The 19426-nt window shown below is 41.7% G+C and overlaps 3 protein-coding genes across 3 annotated transcripts; 2 read left to right on the forward strand and 1 right to left on the reverse strand.

Moving 5' to 3' along the window:
- The first annotated feature begins 1459 nt into the window (after positions 1 to 1459).
- On the forward strand, positions 1460 to 7110 carry LOC104454422 (hypothetical protein). Its single transcript, XM_010069260.3, has 11 exons — positions 1460 to 1876; positions 2548 to 2590; positions 2809 to 2862; positions 2967 to 3030; positions 3530 to 3586; positions 3916 to 4022; positions 4158 to 4196; positions 4753 to 4841; positions 4961 to 5039; positions 5639 to 5686; positions 6453 to 7110. The coding sequence occupies exons 1-11, from the start codon at positions 1695 to 1697 to the stop codon at positions 6531 to 6533; spliced, it is 843 nt and encodes a 280-aa protein (XP_010067562.2). The 5' UTR covers positions 1460 to 1694; the 3' UTR covers positions 6534 to 7110.
- A 4125-nt stretch (positions 7111 to 11235) lies between these two features.
- LOC104454423 (protein trichome birefringence-like 33) lies at positions 11236 to 14565 on the forward strand. The gene is made up of 5 exons (XM_010069261.3): positions 11236 to 11856; positions 13126 to 13303; positions 13429 to 13628; positions 13753 to 13911; positions 14038 to 14565. The coding sequence occupies exons 1-5, from the start codon at positions 11282 to 11284 to the stop codon at positions 14375 to 14377; spliced, it is 1452 nt and encodes a 483-aa protein (XP_010067563.2). The 5' UTR covers positions 11236 to 11281; the 3' UTR covers positions 14378 to 14565.
- Positions 14566 to 16171: 1606 nt separating this feature from the next.
- LOC104454424 (abscisic acid receptor PYL4) lies at positions 16172 to 17491 on the reverse strand. Its single transcript, XM_010069262.3, has one exon. It carries the CDS (start codon positions 17343 to 17345, stop codon positions 16524 to 16526), a length of 822 nt encoding a protein of 273 aa, XP_010067564.2. The 5' UTR covers positions 17346 to 17491; the 3' UTR covers positions 16172 to 16523.
- Positions 17492 to 19426: the final 1935 nt, after the last annotated feature.

The raw sequence follows: 19426 nt of genomic DNA on the forward strand, positions 1-19426 counted from the left end.
TCATAAATTTTTATTGAGTGTTTAAATGATATTCTTGAACTTTCAAAATTTGATTCAATCAAATCCTTTTATTAAAAAACTAATGGCATTGACTGACATAGCTATTAATGCTGTATAAGCCATTTGTATATTTTGACGCTGACAGAGCTTATATGTGATCTATTTCCAGCATGTCCACAGCTTGGCTCAACCCAGCTTTAATCCTTTGTTGTCATGCTCGAATGCTGTCACCAACTCGACCACCACCACCAACTCGAAACTCGCGCGGCCACCATAACCAAGAAAGAAGACTAGCTTCGTTACAATCAAAACACGCAACAACAAAATGCCCTGATCAACATCATCACTATCTCTCTCTCTCTCTCTCCCTGAAGTGTGAGGCCACGACACCTCAAACCTAAGATCCCGTGCCTCGGACTTGAGGATGCGTCCTTGAAATCCGAGATTGTTAAGGCCTCGGCATGTGATCAACCTAATATGACACTTGGACGCCTTGGCTCACATTTGAAAGGAGAGAGAGTGAGGTAAAGCATGATAGGAAGCTGCATTAGGGTGCGCATGACGACCATTTTGTTCCAGAAATAATTTATAAAACAGAAATATATTTTTTTATTTCTATTTCTAGAAGAGTTTCTAAATAAAAATAACTGTTTGATAACGACAACAAATTTTTACTCTAAAAATAGAAATTCGTTTGATAACGACACAAATTTTTTTCCTTTTGAACGGTGGCAGACCGGCGAATAGCGGTTACGGATGGTTGCGATCAGAGCGGCGGTGGTGGTAGCAAGAAGAATCTAACGGCGGCGTGGGCAATGGCTTGCAACTAGTGGACGGTGGTCGGCAAAGAACGAATGAAGAACTAGTTGACGAACGATGAGAAATTTTTTTATTCGATTTCTATTTCGAAATAAAAAAGTAGAAAATTTTACTTTTGATTTTTATTCAAAACCTATTTCGGAATAAAACCTATTCCGTAAAATAAAAATGTAATGTTTATTAAACGGATTTCTATTCCGTAAATGCAGTGCCTAATAAAAAATTGTTTATGGAACAAAAGTTAGAGGTTGTTATGCGCACCTTTAGTAATCGTGATAAATCGGTCTCAACTTCTCGTGGTGGGTGGCGACCGGCTACGATAGAAGGGCGACCATGACAGCTTCTCGCGGTGAGTCCCGGTGGGGGATGGAGCTTGGGAGCCGGAGCGCGAAAGACTACATGGAGGAGGAGAATTCCGGAAGTCGGGGGATCAGTTTGAAAATAGCAAAAAATCACTAGCTGCATCGCTCGTGCGCGCCACCCTCACTATTGACAGCGGGACCGACGTCGATCGATGGTCCCAGATGCGCTGGACTTCCAAGTCGATTGTAATCGCGTCCATTATTTTTTGCCACAACTTATCAATCAATGATTAGAAAAAACCAAACTTAAACCCGGGCGTCTCGTGATCATAAAAAATATCGCTCCAAAACAGCCGAATGTTTTCGGGTCCTTTCCCCCCATTCGGGCCGATTCCCCTTGGAAGCACTCGCCAGTCGTCACGTCCCGTTCCTCCCGTTCCTCACTCCGCGCCACGTCACTCTCATCTCGGTTTCTCGGTCAAGAGTCTTCTCTCGATCCCTCTGCAACTCCCCAGCGTTCGCATGAGGGAATCGTGCGGCTGAGCTCTTTCGAAGATCTCCTGCCCGAAGGCGATGGCGCGGCTGCTCCTTCTCGCGGCGATCCTCAGCTGCGCCGCCGCGGCGTCGGCGGCGGCGGGGAGCTCGGCCCCCGCGGCGGCGTGCGAGCTCAGCTTCCCCGATCGCGACCGGCTCTACAACTACAGCTTGGCCTCCCCCATCCCGAAATTCCCGCACGGCGTGCTCAGCGAGGACGGGTAACGTGTCTCCCGCTTCCGCCGAGCTTTAAATTCACTGCGGTGTCTGCGAATAGCAGGTCGCTCGTCCGGTCGTCGATCGGATGTTCAGCTTATAGATACGGACGAACGCCAGCGAGCGTCGCGATTGCGACGTGTTTAGCCGTAGTTCAGCACACCTTCGGTATCGATTGAAGTTCGTTCGCGATTGCAACGCGTCTAGTATACTGTCGCCATACTGCAGTTGTTTGGGGCGTTGATGTCGTAGGTTTCTCTCGGAGAGCCTCGGCGTTAGATCTGCCAGTTCACTGTGTCGGATTCGTAATTTACTCAGGTGGACCCCTTGTTGGCCAATCTTAGCTGGAATTGACGTGTTTGTAACATTTAAAGGTTAACTAATGAGTCGTGATAGAGGTCGCTATCATGAACTGAGCACTGGTGTGTGTGAAGCTCAATTAGCTGTTCGGCATATCCTAAGCTAGGTCATCTTCAACTACATTTGAACTAATCTCGAAGTGTACATAATAGTTTATGATGTGTTCAAATGCAACTAGTAACTTGAAGCCTTGGATTTTTTGTTTTTTGTTTTTTTTTTTTTGTTTTGGTGTGCCTGTATAATTGTATGAATGGACATCGATCACGTTAATTTGGCTCAGAAGAACAATCACAACTCTTCTCTATATGTGGCGCAGGTTTTACAAAGTGGCGGCAAATGATACTGTGCTCTGGTTTCAGGTTGTCTCCAACAGGTCACAATTTGTTTCATTATTAAATTCCTCCATGCGAGTGTTCAGTTTTTTGCACTTTGATGCATGTAAACTCCACTATAGGGACCCATATATCTGTCTATACAAGATACAGTTCTCAATAGGCTTTAAAGTAGAGAGTTGGTAATTTACATGAGTTCTAGCTGATTCACTGATGTAGCTCTGAACGGCTATTCTCTTGAGCAGCTCTGCGGCGTTATGATATTCAATCACGACCCACCCAGATGTGTTGACTGCTCGGTAAATTCTCAAGTCCTTTGAATTGGGGATTCTCCTTGGACCTATATTTATTTATTGGATTTCCTGGATTCTCTTGTAGCTTGACTGCAGCACTTGTGTTACAGAATTGTGGAGGTCCTTCACACTGCGGCATGGAGTGTAGTGCTCTTGTGACAGATGATGTTGGTGGTATGAAATCTGCCGCTTTCCAGTGCATCCATCTTTCTTACAATGAGACCTTTGTAGCTTTACTGCTTGGACAGGCGATTGCTGTTTTCCTTATGCATAATGGATCAATATTTGCAATATGTTGTGGCTGGGCAAATTTCTTTCTATCGCTGGTCTGAAGGGCTTTATCTAATACCCAGTAACAATAGTTTTTGTACAGTCCTCATATTCTCGTTAGTTTTGTATGTGCCACTACCATCCACATAATACCATGTAGCACTTAGACTTAGAGAGCAGCTTCCTTTCCTCCTGTTGATTAGCTTGTAAGTTGTTTCTACTAGGGCTTATGATTGCAACTAAATTCCATCTTTAGCATTCAGTTGGTCTGAACTCCATTGCTTCGTGAGGGAGCAGGAGAGATTTTTTCACATGCTTGGCTGTTGAAAATGTTCTGTAATATTCTGAATATTAACTACAGTGTCTCATAGGATAAAAATTTGTTTTGAACTTATAAATGCAGGCTATCCAGTATGCAAGACAATTGGGCGTGCAACTAGCACTTATGTTAATGTCATAGGTGAGATAAATATCTCTTCTTTGATAATTAGTTTTTTGATATATTTTCAATCGGGACCAAACGACCAGCCCATACCCAATTGAACCGGTTGATTTCTTGGACTTCCAGGCACATTGCACATGCTTGGGGCTGCTAGGGTCCCTGCTGGTCCCCCTCTTAATCTGTCGCTGTATATGTTTGCATGGTTGAAAACATTTGTATGTAATATGTGCTTATGTGTATTAATGCAGCTGTAAGAAAAATTTACCGTATAGCTACTGCCCATGCTTGGCAAATGTAGTATCTGTTTGAGATATCAATTCATGTTCTTTTCATCTTGACTCTCGCAGATGAGAAGAAACCACACAGTGGTGTCACTGTCAAGATGATAAGTGATGGTGGCAAGTCTAATTGTTCACTTTCTGTATCCATCGTATGTGATCCAAGTAGAGTTCAAGTAAGAATCTGACTAAAATCATTTTCCATAACCTAGTTGGTTGCTCGGAGTCCATAGTTATATTATAACATGGTTGTATATTCTCTGCTGTTTTTTCTTTGTTATACGAGATTTTGATTTGGGCAACTCCAACAGGGACCAAATTTACTTGAGAAATCTGGGACTTGTGACTATGTGAGTGCTCTAAAAACTGGAAGTCTTTTTTTTATTCTCCCTCAGTTAACAATGTGTTTGTAGGATATGGAACAAGAGGATGTATGTGTGATCCTAGCAAAATCACATGAGCACGTGTTCTTTTTTGTCTTTCCATGGTCCTGAAGTTCTTTCTGGTTCCATGGTTAATACAATGCTCAGAGGATGAGACCGTTTTCTGGTGCTTTATCATCACCAACATCATAATTCTATCAGGGATGCATCAAGTGGTTTCTCATAGTTTCTTCTTTATCCAGAGCACTTGACAGAAACTATAATAGTGAAGTCATGATCAAATAGCAGGATCATTGGTGCAGTATTAGCTAGAGATGTGAAGAGTCAGTCAATATATGCCGAAGTTTAATGATATTAGAACTCGGGCATTGTTCCTGTGTATCACATTAATTGGAGACCAGCTAAAGATGCATGTTTTATTTGCTTATATGACTGTTAAAAGAAAGTTGATGGTGAAGGTTAATTAGATGCATTGATTTGGTTGGGAGAATCTGGAATAACATTACGTATGTCTTAATTTCAGGCTACATCGTTGAGGCATCCTTCTGGCTGTGCTAAAATAATATACGTTCACGGACATGGATGGGGTTGGTTTGGTTTCCTCCTGATCATGTGAGGTTCTTATTTCCTTCTTAGGTCCTTTAAATTTTTGTGAAATATATATTGTCCAAGTAATTTAACTTTGACAATGCTGTCTGGATTTTCTGATACCGTGTATATCTGAATTACAGAAGCCTGTGTCTCTTTGGAGGGTATCTACTTGCCGGTACAGTGTACAGATACTTTATGCTTGGAGTTCATGGTATAGATGTACGTTTCCAACCCAGTCATTACTTTTCTTTCTTCGCTAAATGCCTCCATTATCAGAATTTCACTTTTAGTACACTCTTAAGTCTAAAGGTATTATCATCCTAATCCTCACACGGATTACCTGATATTCTCACACCTCACATAGTGAACTGAGTGATTCTTGTACACCTACAAATGAGACAATGCAAAATTCTTTTGCATGGCTGCTACATGTAGCATTTTAATTGTTCATTACACGGCTCATTCTTGTACCTGCTAATATAGGTGATTTTTTTAGTTCCTTTCTTTGTTCACATCTTTCATTTGTCACATCACCTTCTGTTGAGTAAATTCGAGAACTTTATGGTAGCTGCTAATTTTGTTCTGGATTGTCTTGCCTTGCTGTTTAGGGAATAAATCCTCTCTAATCTTTTTCGGTTAATGTCATTTGTTGAAATTCGAATGTCAAAGGTTCAATTAGGACCTCTATATACTTTGACAAAAAGGCACGCGTGTTCCTTTTGTTATTTAATGTGCTATTGACAAATTCTACTGTTAGTGCTGCTTCATTATTTGCTGGTTATCTAATATTATGGGTGTTTTTCCCACTACTTTTTCAGGCATTTCCAAACCTAGAGTTTTGGGCTAGCTTGCCACATAGAACACAGGTACCCTACTCATGCATGATGTTACTTTGAAATGATCATGTGCTAACAACAGGATAAGTTATAATGTTAGTCAACTATGCTTTGGTTGTGAATCTTTTTCTCCCTTTGCTTAATTGAACTAGACTTTACTTATCTGAACGCAGAAAATGAAGAGAACTAAATCTTAAGAAGTTCTTCTGGGGAAATAATACTGGGTTCACACTGGAAATGATACAACTTAAGGCAGGATGTAGGCCTATACGTGCACAGGTGGACTAGAACTTCAGGATATTTTATGTTTAACATGTATCTCTCTCAAAGATATTGGTTCATCAAGATCTCATTACCTGTCCTCCAATCAGAAGAACAGATGGAAGTTCTTCATTCTTGATGTCCAACTCACGTGCTCTTGAAAATTTCCATTGCTGAGCAGATTAGATCTACACGAATAGCAAAATCTTAGCCCTTTTTTTCTATTGAAAACATTGTTTAGATCAATCAATTAAGTATTCATTGATGACCAAAACAATGGGTGCACACTGCAGAAAACAGTGAACTGGCATTATTGTACGAATGCAGGACTCCTTTTGCTACTCTCAATCGAGTAAAATTTTGTTGTATAAGAAAAATTGTGTACAAGAGAATGGAGCTTAAAATATGTCTCCCTGCAACTTTTATGGAAGTCTGTGCCGCGCCAGCTAGCCTTTTGGAGGCTATGTGCATTTGTATCATTTGTCAATCTTTGTACAAGTTGGCTTATACTTACATTCGGCTTTATTGTTTGCAGGGTTTAGTCATGTCTCTAGTGCAAAAGTTTCGAGGGCCTTCTGAAGGTCACCGAAGCTCCTATACTTCTGTTGGCTTTTAAGCTATCAATTTTCATTCAAGATTCATTGGGCAATAATCTCCGGCTGCTTCTTATGGTGCACATTCTAAAGATAAGAGGCAGTCTTCGAAGTTGAGAATTTGACATCGAAGATTCGATTTTGGGATCAATACCACCTATATACGAAGGCGTGGGAGGACTCTCTCTCTCTCTCTCTCTCTCTCTCTTTCTCTCTCTCTCTCTCTGTTATTGCATTTTTTGAAAGCTCCAAATTCTCAACCGTTGAGGATATTTCTTTTTGAATCTCATCACGATTACATTCTTATACTGCTTCTGTGAACGAAGTTCATTATATGTTTGCCAGCTAACCTCTTTGTATGAAATTTTCTTCTCTTTTAAGAAATTGTCAGTAGGCTCAATTGATTCTTCAGTTAGATCGATGAGTTAGTCATATAATTGATCTACGGTTATCTTTTTAGTGTTAGGTACTTTTTATGGGCTTTGACTCATGCTTTATTGCTAATGTGCATCCAAATTTCAATTTGGATGACAAAACTTGGAAATCACAAAGTTCATCAAGAGCTTTTAACGTTCAATGCCAGTGTTCCATGGGTTTCCAGTTGGTTTCTCACTATATTCAATTGATTTTTGGTTAGTGTGAACAAACGATGTTGTGACATGATGAGGAAGTCAACAGACGCGGATGTTCTTGTTTATTGCAAGTTCGAAAGTATGCTGAGATTAGGTCATTTAGTTTTCTCTTTCGTTTGTTTGTTTGGTTGTGTGAGATCATGGTCATTTAACTTCATCTGACGCTGAAGCATGGATGGTTTTTTTTTTTTTTTGGTCGGTGAAGCATGGATGTTAGTGGGAGAACGAAAGGACTGGGCCCAAGACGTAAGGCAATGTAGTCTTGAAACCGTGTAAATCCAGCGGTTGACATCGTTTCACGCGGCATTGTAAATGATGAACCGCCGTGTGAAGTATCTTAGAATCGTGACCGTAGGTTGGGCTAAGTCAGGAATCACCGAACGCACGGTAGAGGTTGGAGTCTGTACCGCATGATGTTGATTTATTGTTTGGCCAAAAGGAAATATAAATTGTGCTGTATTGACAACTTAGCCCTCGGAGACATAAGGAAGAACAGAAGCAAGGAAAACGTAGTCTGATCTGCTTGAAACCAAGTCATCAGAAGAATTACTCTCTCTCTCTCTCTCTCTCTCTCTCTCACGTAGAAGCAACTGCAGTGCATCACCTTTCCTTCTGCTCAATTATGATGAAAAAACTTCAGCGGGTGTCCAGGGGCTGAAGGCAATGAAATCCGTGTGTTTAACTGGAATTAGAAGAAAGCAAGAAAAGGACAATCCTCTTCCCTTGAACAGGAAAAGATCAAATGAAATGAGCTGCAACTGACGTGTGCTGATTCTGTGGAGCTGATTATCTTTTTTTTTTTTTTTTTTTCAAAAGCCCTTTCTAAGTTTTCGAGGTTCTCTATTACGCTTCACTCATTAGGCTAAACAATAGACGAATCTGATCAGAACAAAAATCAAATTTTGTCACTCCACAACTCCTCCCTTTTATCACCTAATAATACAATCCACCTCACACCAAAATCTTTACTGAAAAACATAGTGCGGCGTTCTTTCAGCCGCAAGCGCATTGCATATGATGAATTAAAATGGACAATGCCCAGATCGTCATTCTTCTAGACAAATCATGCATGTGCATATGAGGTCAATCCATCACATGCTTCCATTGAATATAAATGGTTCTGATTGCCAGCTATCTATTCTAACATAAGAAGCTCCCCCAACGGGTGAGGAATCCAGAATAAGCAATTAGGTAAATGCTGCCACCAACTGAAGCTGAAATGTCACCTAATGTTTGGTTAATCATTTTACCTAAACCCCCTAAAACATAATAAAAAAGTCCACACTTGCTCTCTCTCTCTCTCTCTCTCTCCTCCCCCCCCCCCCTATGTCTTGTTTCTCCTGTCGTTTCCGTTTCCTTCCTCCGACCGATGATTGAGTTCTTTCGCCTAGTAGAAGTGACAAGGACGTGCATACTTTTTAATTCCATTTATCCAGGGGCAAACCTTGCATTTGAAGTCAAGCCACATCATGCCTCGCCCACTTCCTACCCTCCACAAGATAAAAAGAAACAGAAAATCGTCTGGACCGGATCCAACCCTCGATCTTTAATGTCATTTTCATTTCGTTTCCCTTCTCTTTTTTCTATAACGCGAGCAAAATATCTGATTTGGCTCTATTGATCTTTACATATGCACGCAAGATATCCAGGCCATCCGTCCCGTTCATACACATCAAAGAAAGCTCTGTTTGCAAAACAACAGGCGCAGCTTGCACTTGAAGCGAATGTATTTGCCTACTATAAGCGATAGTTTTGTTAAGATATCATCCATTGCCGGACAAGGCAATCAAAGGTTATTAGAAGTACACTTGTACCTTCATGTGCCTCAACAGCAAATAAACTCGCCGACTTCATTGAGCTTCGGATGCGCCACCGATTTCATGAACGTCATGCTTGCAAACGTGTGTCGTTCCTGTTTTTCTCTTAGTAATAATCATTCGCTGTGTGAAAAGATGCTACATTTATAGTACTTGCAAAAACATTTACCCCGAAAGCGAAAATAATCACTATCTATAGTATATTATTTTATCAATTTATGCATATTTGGCCTCGAGATTAGACATTAGTTTGGGACACCACGTGCTTTTTGATTTCTTCAATGTTAGTCTTCTAACGTCTAGCATAGATGCTTTTCAAATTGTGCAAGAGCTTCGTTAGCTTTTGAATCGCACATCAATGGTCATATCATCTTAAATGGCTCTTTTTCGAAAATTTAATGATTTAAAAAGTATTTTTTTTTAAATAATCATTTATTTCTCTTTAAAAATTAAGAAAATTATATTATTCAATCAAAAAAATATTTATACATAAATATTTGTTAATAAATGGAAAAAAATTATTTGATAATTATTTCAGGCGACAATAAACAGTCTTTTTTAGGAAAATATTTATCCAAATATTATTTTCCATTAAACAGATGGAGCTTTAGTGTCACAACCCTTTGCATAGACCTAGCTGAGCTATTTTCCATATATCCAAGACCAAGCAATGTTACAGAATCATAATTGACAAATTTCGAACATAAGGTTTAAAAAAGGAGAGAAGGAATCCATAAACGTGGTGCGCACATTACGTGGACTGTGGATACCACTTAAAAATGGAAATACGGAGATGGTGTCAAGAATATGGTATTAAAAGAATTGGGACAATTTTGGCATGAGGAAGGCCCAATGATGAAGTTTCCAAATCCACATCGTGGCATCATTGTGCTACTAAGTCTGACATGATGAGAGGAAAGTTTGTTTCCAGGGCTAAAATGATGGTCATGATGCCTCAATTATGTTCGCACAAATTATAAAATTGGTAACATGTTGGATCAAGTTAATTATGTAATGCAAATATAAACATAAAAAAATACAAGACTTTTAAGGGTATATTTAGTAACGTTTCTGTTATCGGAAATAATTTTTATTCAAAAATATTTTTTTTCTAATTTTGTTTTCGGGAACATTTTTTAAACATTTTAAGATGTTTGATAACTATATAAATTTTTTATTCTTAGAATAGAAATGTAGATGAGGTTTAACCTCGCTCGACCAACGCTAGGTCTACATCACCTAGGTGGGCAAGGCCGATCTCATGGTGGCTAGGCGAGGTCAAGCCTTACTGATGGCCAACAAGTTCGAGGCAACCTCATCGGGGGCTTCCGAGGCTCCAAAGAGGTTGTCGGGCCTCATTTGGCCATTTGCCGCCATCATTGAGGCGAGCAACTGACTAAGAGAAGAAGAGAGGAAGAAGAGAGGAAGATAAAAAGAAGAAAAGAAAAATGCTTATTTCTTGAATTAGTCTCGGGAACAAGAAGTAAATTTTTTTTTTTTTTGTTTCAAATCTATTATTGGAAACAAAAAAAAAAATTACTAAACGTGTTTTTATTCTATTTTTGTTTCGGAAAAAAAAAAAATAGAAACACTTATTCTCGAGAGCATTACCAAACTCATCCTAAAATTCAACTTCTCTTTGCATATATGATCTTATAAGTTGACTTCGCCGATGGTGGCCACAAAATCAAGAAAAAAAACCTTATTATCAAATGTGACTTTGAAAATGTCGATCGACTCTTCATAACATACACTATTGTAATATTTTTTTTCAAGGTTCAAGGGAAATTGATACAATAGAAAGAAATGAATCCTTGAAAGATCATATGGATTTTTAGAACTCCAACCAAAAAGATATATATAATTTTAGAACTACAAGATTATCGAGAGATTACATCTATCTTTTGAGATCTAATTCTTTTTAATAAACTAGATTGGTTCACTATGCTATTTGTAGCAATTTTTTTCCCCAAAAAATATGGGTTAACATTCTCGACAACCATCTTGTTATTTATATTCTCACATGATTTCTATAACTGTAGGGAAGGGACACTTCACCACATCTTGATCACGATGATCAAACGAACTATAAGCCAATCAGACGGTCAGAAACCAAAATTCACACATCAATTTCCACAATCTTTTCCCGTTGACATTATATTTATTCTTTTTTTTTTCAATTTGAAGTCATACACACAAAATAAAAATTAATTAATTATTTTGCAAATTCCAAAGAAACCCATGAAAAAGCCTCAAATAAAGCTCGTCACCGCCCCCCCCCCGAGTAGAGACAGAAAGCTCAGAACGCCACCACCCACCCCGATGAAATCACCTCTCTCTTCTCCGGCGTCGGCGGCGGCGGCGCCGCCGTCGTCTTCGTCTTCTCCTCTGAGGAAGACGCGCCTCTCCCCTTTCCTCTTCGCCCTGCTGTCGTTCATCGTCTTCGTCTCCATCCTCTACGGCGAGGACCTGGCCTGCATCTTCGGTCAACAGCTCCAAGTCCGCCAGAGCTCGGCTCGCCCCGGGCCGCGAACCGGTGAGCCGACCGGCCCCTCCGTTTCCTCCTCTCACGTCGCAAAAGACGAATCCCCTGACGCGGGCGCGCCTCCCGCCGGCGGCACTACCGACGAGGAGGTCATTAACGGCGTACTTGGATCGTCAGATCAGCGGAGGAGCAGCGGCGCCGGCGGCGAGCCGGTCCCGTTCGCGATAGGGAGGGGAGAGGAAGGGTGCGACGTGTTCAGCGGGAGGTGGGTGAGGGACGAGTCGGCTCGGCCGATGTACGAGGAGTCGGAGTGCCCGTACATCCAGCCGCAGCTGACGTGTCAAGAGCACGGCAGGCCTGACAGGGACTACCAGCACTGGCGCTGGCAGCCTCATTCATGTTCTCTGCCCAGGTTCCGATTTAATTTTTCATGTTCTTTTTATTCCGAAGCAAAAAGCTTTAAACTTTTCTTCACGCGTGTCGGTGACTTTTTGTCCCGTCTTTCACTTCGAGGTCTCTGTTTCTTCGCCTTCCTCCCCTTCCCTGTTGCTTCAACCTCTGAAACGGCACGTCGGTCGACATGGAGTTTGTCTTAATCTGGAAAACACTGTAGCCGGGTCATTTTCCTTTTGAATCGTCAAACGAGATTACATTCGTGGAATTAGATAGAGGAAGTTTCAAGCTTTTCGGTGAGTCTTGGAAGCTCTCGACTGCCATTAATGGGGTTACTGTCGTTTCTTGAGAAAGCTTTGCTTTCCGTGATGGTACATTAAAAAAGTTCCATATAATTAGAATTAGTTGGCAAGTCCGCCTCACGCCCCAAAGAAAATATGGAAGGTCCCAGTTTTGAAAGTTGACTCGCCGTTTCGGGAGATCAGAAGGTACGTGTTTTTCGCCATGGGAGTTGCCGTCCGGCGCCGGCGGCTCGGCCCGCCGGCCAGCCACAGCGTCCGCTTTGAAAACGAACGCTACTTAATGATTCTAACAACTCCGCTGTTAGATGTACCAAATAGATCAGGACAATGGGGGTGGCATTGACTTTTAGGACAGGAGAGTAATTTCTTAAGATAAACAAAGGACGATGCACCGGTCTCAGAATCGAATCATCTTGACTATGTCTAGATCGATCGAGATGGCTCGCATGAATTAGTATTCTTTTCCGATCTTGATTGTGGATTCCGTCGCCTGCTTCTAGGTTCCGCGGTCATTACTTACCGCGGGATGTAATCGCGAATTTTCAACTGCTACAATGAATAACTTTCCCAGTACAAAAGTCATTAGCGCAGAATAGTTTAATAGAGAGAAATCGCATCATGGATGGCGTCAAGCAGCCAGATACCTGGAACTTTTACCTGGTCATGGCCAAAGGAAGTCACTTGGAAGGGTCCTCTTATCTTTTCTCAATGCAACGTTCGGAACAAGTTCATCTGCATTAAACTTCATCGAATGCAGTTAGCTTGTCGATATTTATTTCATAACTGTAGTCCTTGAAGTATTCAAACTCATCGATCAATCCCATTGGCTCATGAGTCGCGACAGTACTATGTAGCAGAGCCGCCAATTAATTGCTCGATCGATTAATTACGTCCCCTCAGTCTTTTGTATCTGGTCAATCCGAACTTGCTGGATTTTTTTTTTTCTTTAGGAAATTCTAAAGTTTCTTGCGACAATCTACTTGCAGATTCAACGCGACGCTGATGTTAGAGACGTTGAGAGGGAAGAGGATGATGTATGTCGGCGACTCCCTAAACCGAGGGCAGTATGTTTCGATGATCTGCCTCCTCCATTCGCTCATCCCTGAAGGTTCCAAGTCCATGGAAACCTTCAACTCCGACTCCCTCACCGTCTTTACTGCCAAGGTAACCCAAGAAATTCACCTTCTCAATCAGTAGTTCCCCTGCGAACCCATCGACTACACCGGCACAGATCATCCCTCGTCCATTTGCTTCGGTAATTCTCATTTTCTCTCTCTGAAAAACTTCAGGACTACAATGCCACGATCGAGTTCTATTGGGCGCCGTTTCTTCTCGAATCGAACTCAGACAACGCCGTCATCCACCGAGTGAATGAAAGGCTGGTACGCAAGGGCTCGATCAACAAGCATGGGAAGCACTGGAAAGGAGTGGACATACTGGTGTTCAACTCCTATCTTTGGTGGATGAGCGGGGTCACCGTGAAGATCCTGTAAATCTCTTCATATCATCGCTATGAAAACCGAGATCATCTTGATCCTTCTCAGTCGCAGGCTGGTTACTGTTTGGCCGGCGTGAGATCGGTTTAAACAGTTCTGATCGAAACCTTTTTGCAGGAAAGGGTCTTTTGAGGATGAGGTCAAGGATGTGGAGGTGATGAGCACCGAGGATGCTTATAGAATCGGAATGAAAAGCTTGGCGAGATGGGTGCAGAGGAATACGGACCCTAAGAAGACCAGAGTCTTCTTCACTAGCATGTCGCCTACTCATGGAAAGTATGTCTTTCTCCCTCTCTCTCTCCCCCTTTCTCTCTCTCTGAACATACAAAATTCATATCGATCTGTTCTAACTTCTAACTGGACATAATTCAAATCGATCTGTTCATGCGAAACTTCTCGCAGTAGCGAAGAATGGGGTGGCGGACCGGGAGGCAACTGCTACAACCAAACGACGCCGATCGAAGACCCAAACTACTGGGGCTCGGATTCTCGGAAAAGCATAATGCAGGTGATAGGCGAAGTGTTCAGCAAGTCGAAGGTGCCCATCACGTTCCTGAACATAACTCAGCTCTCGAACTATCGGAAGGACGCGCACACGATGATCTACAAGAAGCAATGGAGCCCGCTTACTCCGGAGCAGCTAGCAAACCCTGTAAGCTATGCAGATTGCGTGCACTGGTGCCTGCCTGGCCTTCAAGATACTTGGAACGAACTTCTATTTGCCAAGCTATTTTATCCTTAAATCAATCGAAACCACACCTGTAAAAAAAATTGGACGCCGCAACATTTCTTTGATTCTTTTGATAAAACGAAAAATGGAGCGCGCAAGAAAACCGAGAAAAACATTAGTTAATTTTCGCAACTAATGTTTAGAGATGTGGCGATATTTCAATTTGTGAATTAATACAAAAATATATGTTGTTTTGCCCATGCTGTGATTGTTAAGTCTCTGGAACCAAAAGGGTCCTATAAATTCTCACCTTGAATCGCTTGTGACGTGGAAGAACCAAATGGACCCCAAGGACATTGTCGGGCTGGCTAGGACAGAGCCGTTTGGTTAGAATTCTCGGCCCGGCAAGGTCAGATAATTATGCACGAAATTTCTGAAATGGTCGGGCCCGATCTTAAGGCCTGGCCCGGAATGATGCTTCTCTATTCTTTAATCCTGCCGGGGTCTCCCTTCACCTTCGTATAAGCGGCAATTCTATAAGCTGAAATCAATGAAATTAGTAGATTTTTTTTTAGTTGGTTAGCGTGGCCCTCTTAAAGAAAAGTTACTTGTTATTTACCCATAAGCACCGACAAAATAAGCAACGAATGCCATCAACTTTTAAACCCGCGACCTAATTAGAAATTATCCTAATTCGATTCCGTAATTTCTCATGCGGGGCAAACACAATCAAACACAATTCACGTGTATCTGGAAAATCATGATACCGACGAGCTACCCATGAATGGATGGCAAGCGTTAAAAGTATAGAGGATAAGGTCATGCTTCCCTCAAGAGCTACGGAAAAAAAGAGGGGTGAAAAGAAGGAAAAGGGAAAAGCACATCTTTTGAGTTCATCATGCAAACCAATAAGCAACGTTAAGATGCTCGCCTGGTCGACCCACTTGCAATGTCACGCTTAGCTTGCAATCCAGCATCTTTTTTCCAACCGCATCATGCGAGACACCCGACGAGAAGAAAAAATGGACTTAGGAAACCAGAACAGATGGGGAAAACAATCTTTACCAAAAAAAAAACAGATGGGGAAAACAACCACCTTTTTTTTGTGCATCGGTTTCGGTACAGCAAGTTGTCTAGTTTTGTTTGTCCACTTTCGCTGTGACAAAACCGGTTCCGCTATAAAAATTCGCAACTTGCAGCGGCGGTTAAGTTGATTCCATTCCTAGAAAACTTAGTAAATCATCGCATCCATCAAGAAGAATATTCAAATACGCAAGCCCGCCGCGCGTGAACTCATGAGAAGAAAAGTCCAAGTACCCGTTTTCCTCCTTTTTTCCGCTTTCTAGATCAGGCTAACGCATAAATTATTTATGAGACTCGTGGTGCGTGTTTATTAGATCGACTCAATTTGAGAGAAGCAGATCGACTCAAGTCGAGATGCTTGATATACATCCTTCGAAAGAGATCGATTTTGGTGGGATATACGTCAAGTTTGAAGCTACAAACTGCTACATACCAAGGAATCCTTCAAATCTGGCGTGGAGATATTATATATACGCATATGAATTTCGTGCAAGGCAAATATGGGAGAGAGAGGGAGAGAGAGAGAGAGAGAGAGAGCGACAGAGTTGACATTTTTAAATGACGAGATGAGAATACGACCATGTAAATTCTCCCCAAGCCTGTAAGGGAAGTGCGGATGATCTTCAACTTCGACAACCTAAGCTCGGTCTTGGATTAGAATGAGTTCATATATCCCCATTCATATGTATGCGGAACATATACGTCTCCTAGGTCATCATTGTTTTCGCATCAAATGGGAAAAAGAGGGGAAAAAATAACAGAAAAAAAGGAAGAAATAAACAAGGAAATGAATCGTGCTGATTGGCAGCTCATCAGGTTACTTAGAAATTCACTAAAAGGACAGAGACATTTGGACACAGTAAAAATAAAACTACGAAAAAAACACAAAAAAATAAATAAAAAAGCCTAACAAAATGACCCATATACAGCATCATCTTCCCCAGTCGCTCCTCTGCGACGACAGAAGCTAATCAAAATGATGAACTGCCAGCGCTGGCTTTTCGAGATCTGCTCAACATCAGGCGTAATAAAGAGACAGAAAGAGATAAAAGAAGATCGATGTAGCTATTTCTCTTTTTTTGGGTTTTCTGGGTAATTCTTCGGTCTTTCGAGATCGGCGGAACAAGCGGTGGTTTCACAAATTCCGGGCCATGTTCTCGGCGATCTGAGCCAAGGACTGGAGGTTGCAGTTGACGATGGTGTCGGCGAACACGCACGTCTCCTCGTTGGTGTTCCCGCTCGGCACGTCCACCGCGTACGACTCCACCACCGTCGTCGCCGCCCCTCCCCTCGCCGCGTGCAGCGTCGTCACCGACCGGTAGTTCGCCAGCCGGTGCTCCCCGCCGACCACGCTGAAGCTCATCACGTGGCGCTCGTCGTCCAGGATCTCCAGCCGCTCCGTGCTCCAGTTCGCGGGCAGCCCAGACACGACGCGCACCTCCCTCACCGTCCCCACGTGCCCGTCCCCGTCGATCACGTGGCAGCTCTTCAGGAAGTGCTTGTACGCCTGCGGCTCGTCGAACCGCCGCACCACCGACCACACCACCGGCACCGGCGCGTCGATGGACCGGACCACCGCGGAGCAGCACTGGTTCGGCCCCACCTGGTGCCGGTGGTACGGGGCCGCGTAGTCGGGCACCGCGCCGGGCGACACAGGCCCGGCGAGCACCGCCGGCTGGCTCTGCTTGTGGCACCCCAGGCCGGCGGCGGCGGCGGCGGCGGCGGCGGCGGAGGACGGTTGGTGGGCGGGGTTGATCCGCTGGAACTGCACGGAGGAAGTCATATCTCTCTCTCTCTCTCTCTCTCTCCCCCCCCCGCCCTCAACTTCTCTCCCTAACAATCTCTGCGGTGCTTCTTCTTCTTCTAATTTTCTTCTTGTTGCTTCTTGGTGAGAGAAAGGTCTGAGCATGAAATGATGAAAGCGGATATATAAGTCCGGAAGGAGAGAGAGATGCATCTGCAGGTTTTAGTGTTGTTTTTCCATCCACTTGCATTAGGATTTTGGCTAATTTCTCGGAGAAAAAAAGGGCGAAAGGCTTTGCCTTTTGGTGTTTGAACGAAAGGAATGGGCGATAAAGAAAGAAACAGCCCAGCTTACGCGGCCGGACATGCAAGTGGGTCGTCAACTTGCCTATATTTTTCCGCTTTTTCCTTCTTCTTTCTCCTTTATTTTATTTTTTAAAATTTTCCTTCCCCTTCCTTTTAGACCGAGTTTTAGGTGAGTTGTTTTTTTTTTTTTTTTTTTTTCATTCTCCCCCCAAGCCCCAACGCAGGGATTGCTTCGACACCTTGTTTTGTACGTTTCGTGATCTTTTTTTTTTTTTTTTTTATATTTATTTTATGCCCACCCTTTTGATTATGTGGCACATGTCAAATTTTTAAAAAAAATGGTCAAATTGCGTTAGGGTAATCCGCAGCGCCATCCGGATTGAGGACTTCCTCATAAAGATCATGTTGGTCAGCGAACGTAATATCCTTTCATGCGACTCTCTCGCGACAATATATGGAAAAGGAAATTACATATATTGCGCAACTAGACATAGTGGGGAGAATAATAGCTTGTCCCACGAATTTTTGGGATCGTGCCAAGTTACTCTATAATATTTCGATTTTTACGCTCTACCCCTTTAACTATTGAAATTGGCGGTGGTCTATTTTCATTGTTGACTCTAGCTAAAATTTTCTTATATAAACAATTGCGTGAATGCATGTATGTGACTAATTATGGAAGACAAATTGATATGATTTATTTGTATACACAAGACAAAATAGAGGGACTAATCAAAAACACATTTCAAAACTCTATGTTGATGTACATTTGCAGTTGGCTGTCAAATCTTTGTCGGAATTTTAACATACTGTCACATGCTATAAAGTTTAGAATCGTTCTTTTATGTTTTATATGTATGTCATTCACTGTCACGTTGTTGGAGATCCACGCAAAAATTGGTCGAATCTATGGTAGGGGGACACGTTGGAACCAATTTCTAAAATTCATGGGAGAAATTGCAAAAATTAAAACGTCAAGGGCCAATTTGCGACAACCTTAAAAATTTGGAGGGTAATAAGTCATTTTCTCCAACATAGTATAAATTGATTCCGCTTTGATCTATCAAAAAATCAGAGTCCATCCCTCACTAAGAGGGCTTCTTAATTTGTTTAGTCTATTCTGAGCAAAAAGCAAATCATCTATTTTTTCCGGTCAAAATTTAAAATATGATTTAAATTATGACAATCAATGAAAATGGATATATTGATACATTTCACAAGATTACGGACATTTAAAAAAGAAAATGAATTTATCGGCTTATGATCTCTCTGCTTTTCCCTTTTTTTATTTTTATTTTTTTTATATATAAGAGAGGGTTAAGATACGTCTGTTTGCCATAAAACCTTACGCTCAAATCCCAACTGGCAGCTAAGCCACCACCCTAAGAGTATATGCCATTATTTATGAAATAGTTTGCTGCCAGACGAGAGTCTCTCCCTACTCCCTAGCTTGTTGGTGAAAGTATCCATACAGTACAATTTTATGAATTTACATCATGCAAGGAGTCTATTCCTAGATACCAAGGAGTCTAAGAAATTAATTCACATACACGCTCAAAGATGATAATCTTTGGGGATTTACACTTTCCAAAGATTAGTTAAACACCGACCTTAAGGAGATTCTCGATATCGATTGCTTATAAGATTGTCATCTATGGCTCAATTTGTTTCATGAAAAATGATTGATTTAGAAAAACATTTTCCTAAAAATAAACGCTTGTATCACGTATAAAGATGAATTAACGAAAAATATTTTCACTGTCTACATGAATGTTTAGACATAGATTTTTGTCGATAATGATTTTTTTTTGACTAATTAATTCAAGCTATACAAGCGATTATATTTTAAGAAAAATAGTTTCCAAATAATTCATTCCATCGGAAAGTAATATTTATAAATATAAAAAGAGCCACCACATTGAAAATAATCAGAAAACGAAGGAGATAGTGACACAAATAATTCATGAATCTTGGCTATATGTGTAGCAT

This window comes from Eucalyptus grandis, chromosome 7 (genome assembly GCF_016545825.1).
Source record: "Eucalyptus grandis isolate ANBG69807.140 chromosome 7, ASM1654582v1, whole genome shotgun sequence".
Taxonomy (NCBI): Eukaryota; Viridiplantae; Streptophyta; class Magnoliopsida; order Myrtales; family Myrtaceae; genus Eucalyptus; species Eucalyptus grandis.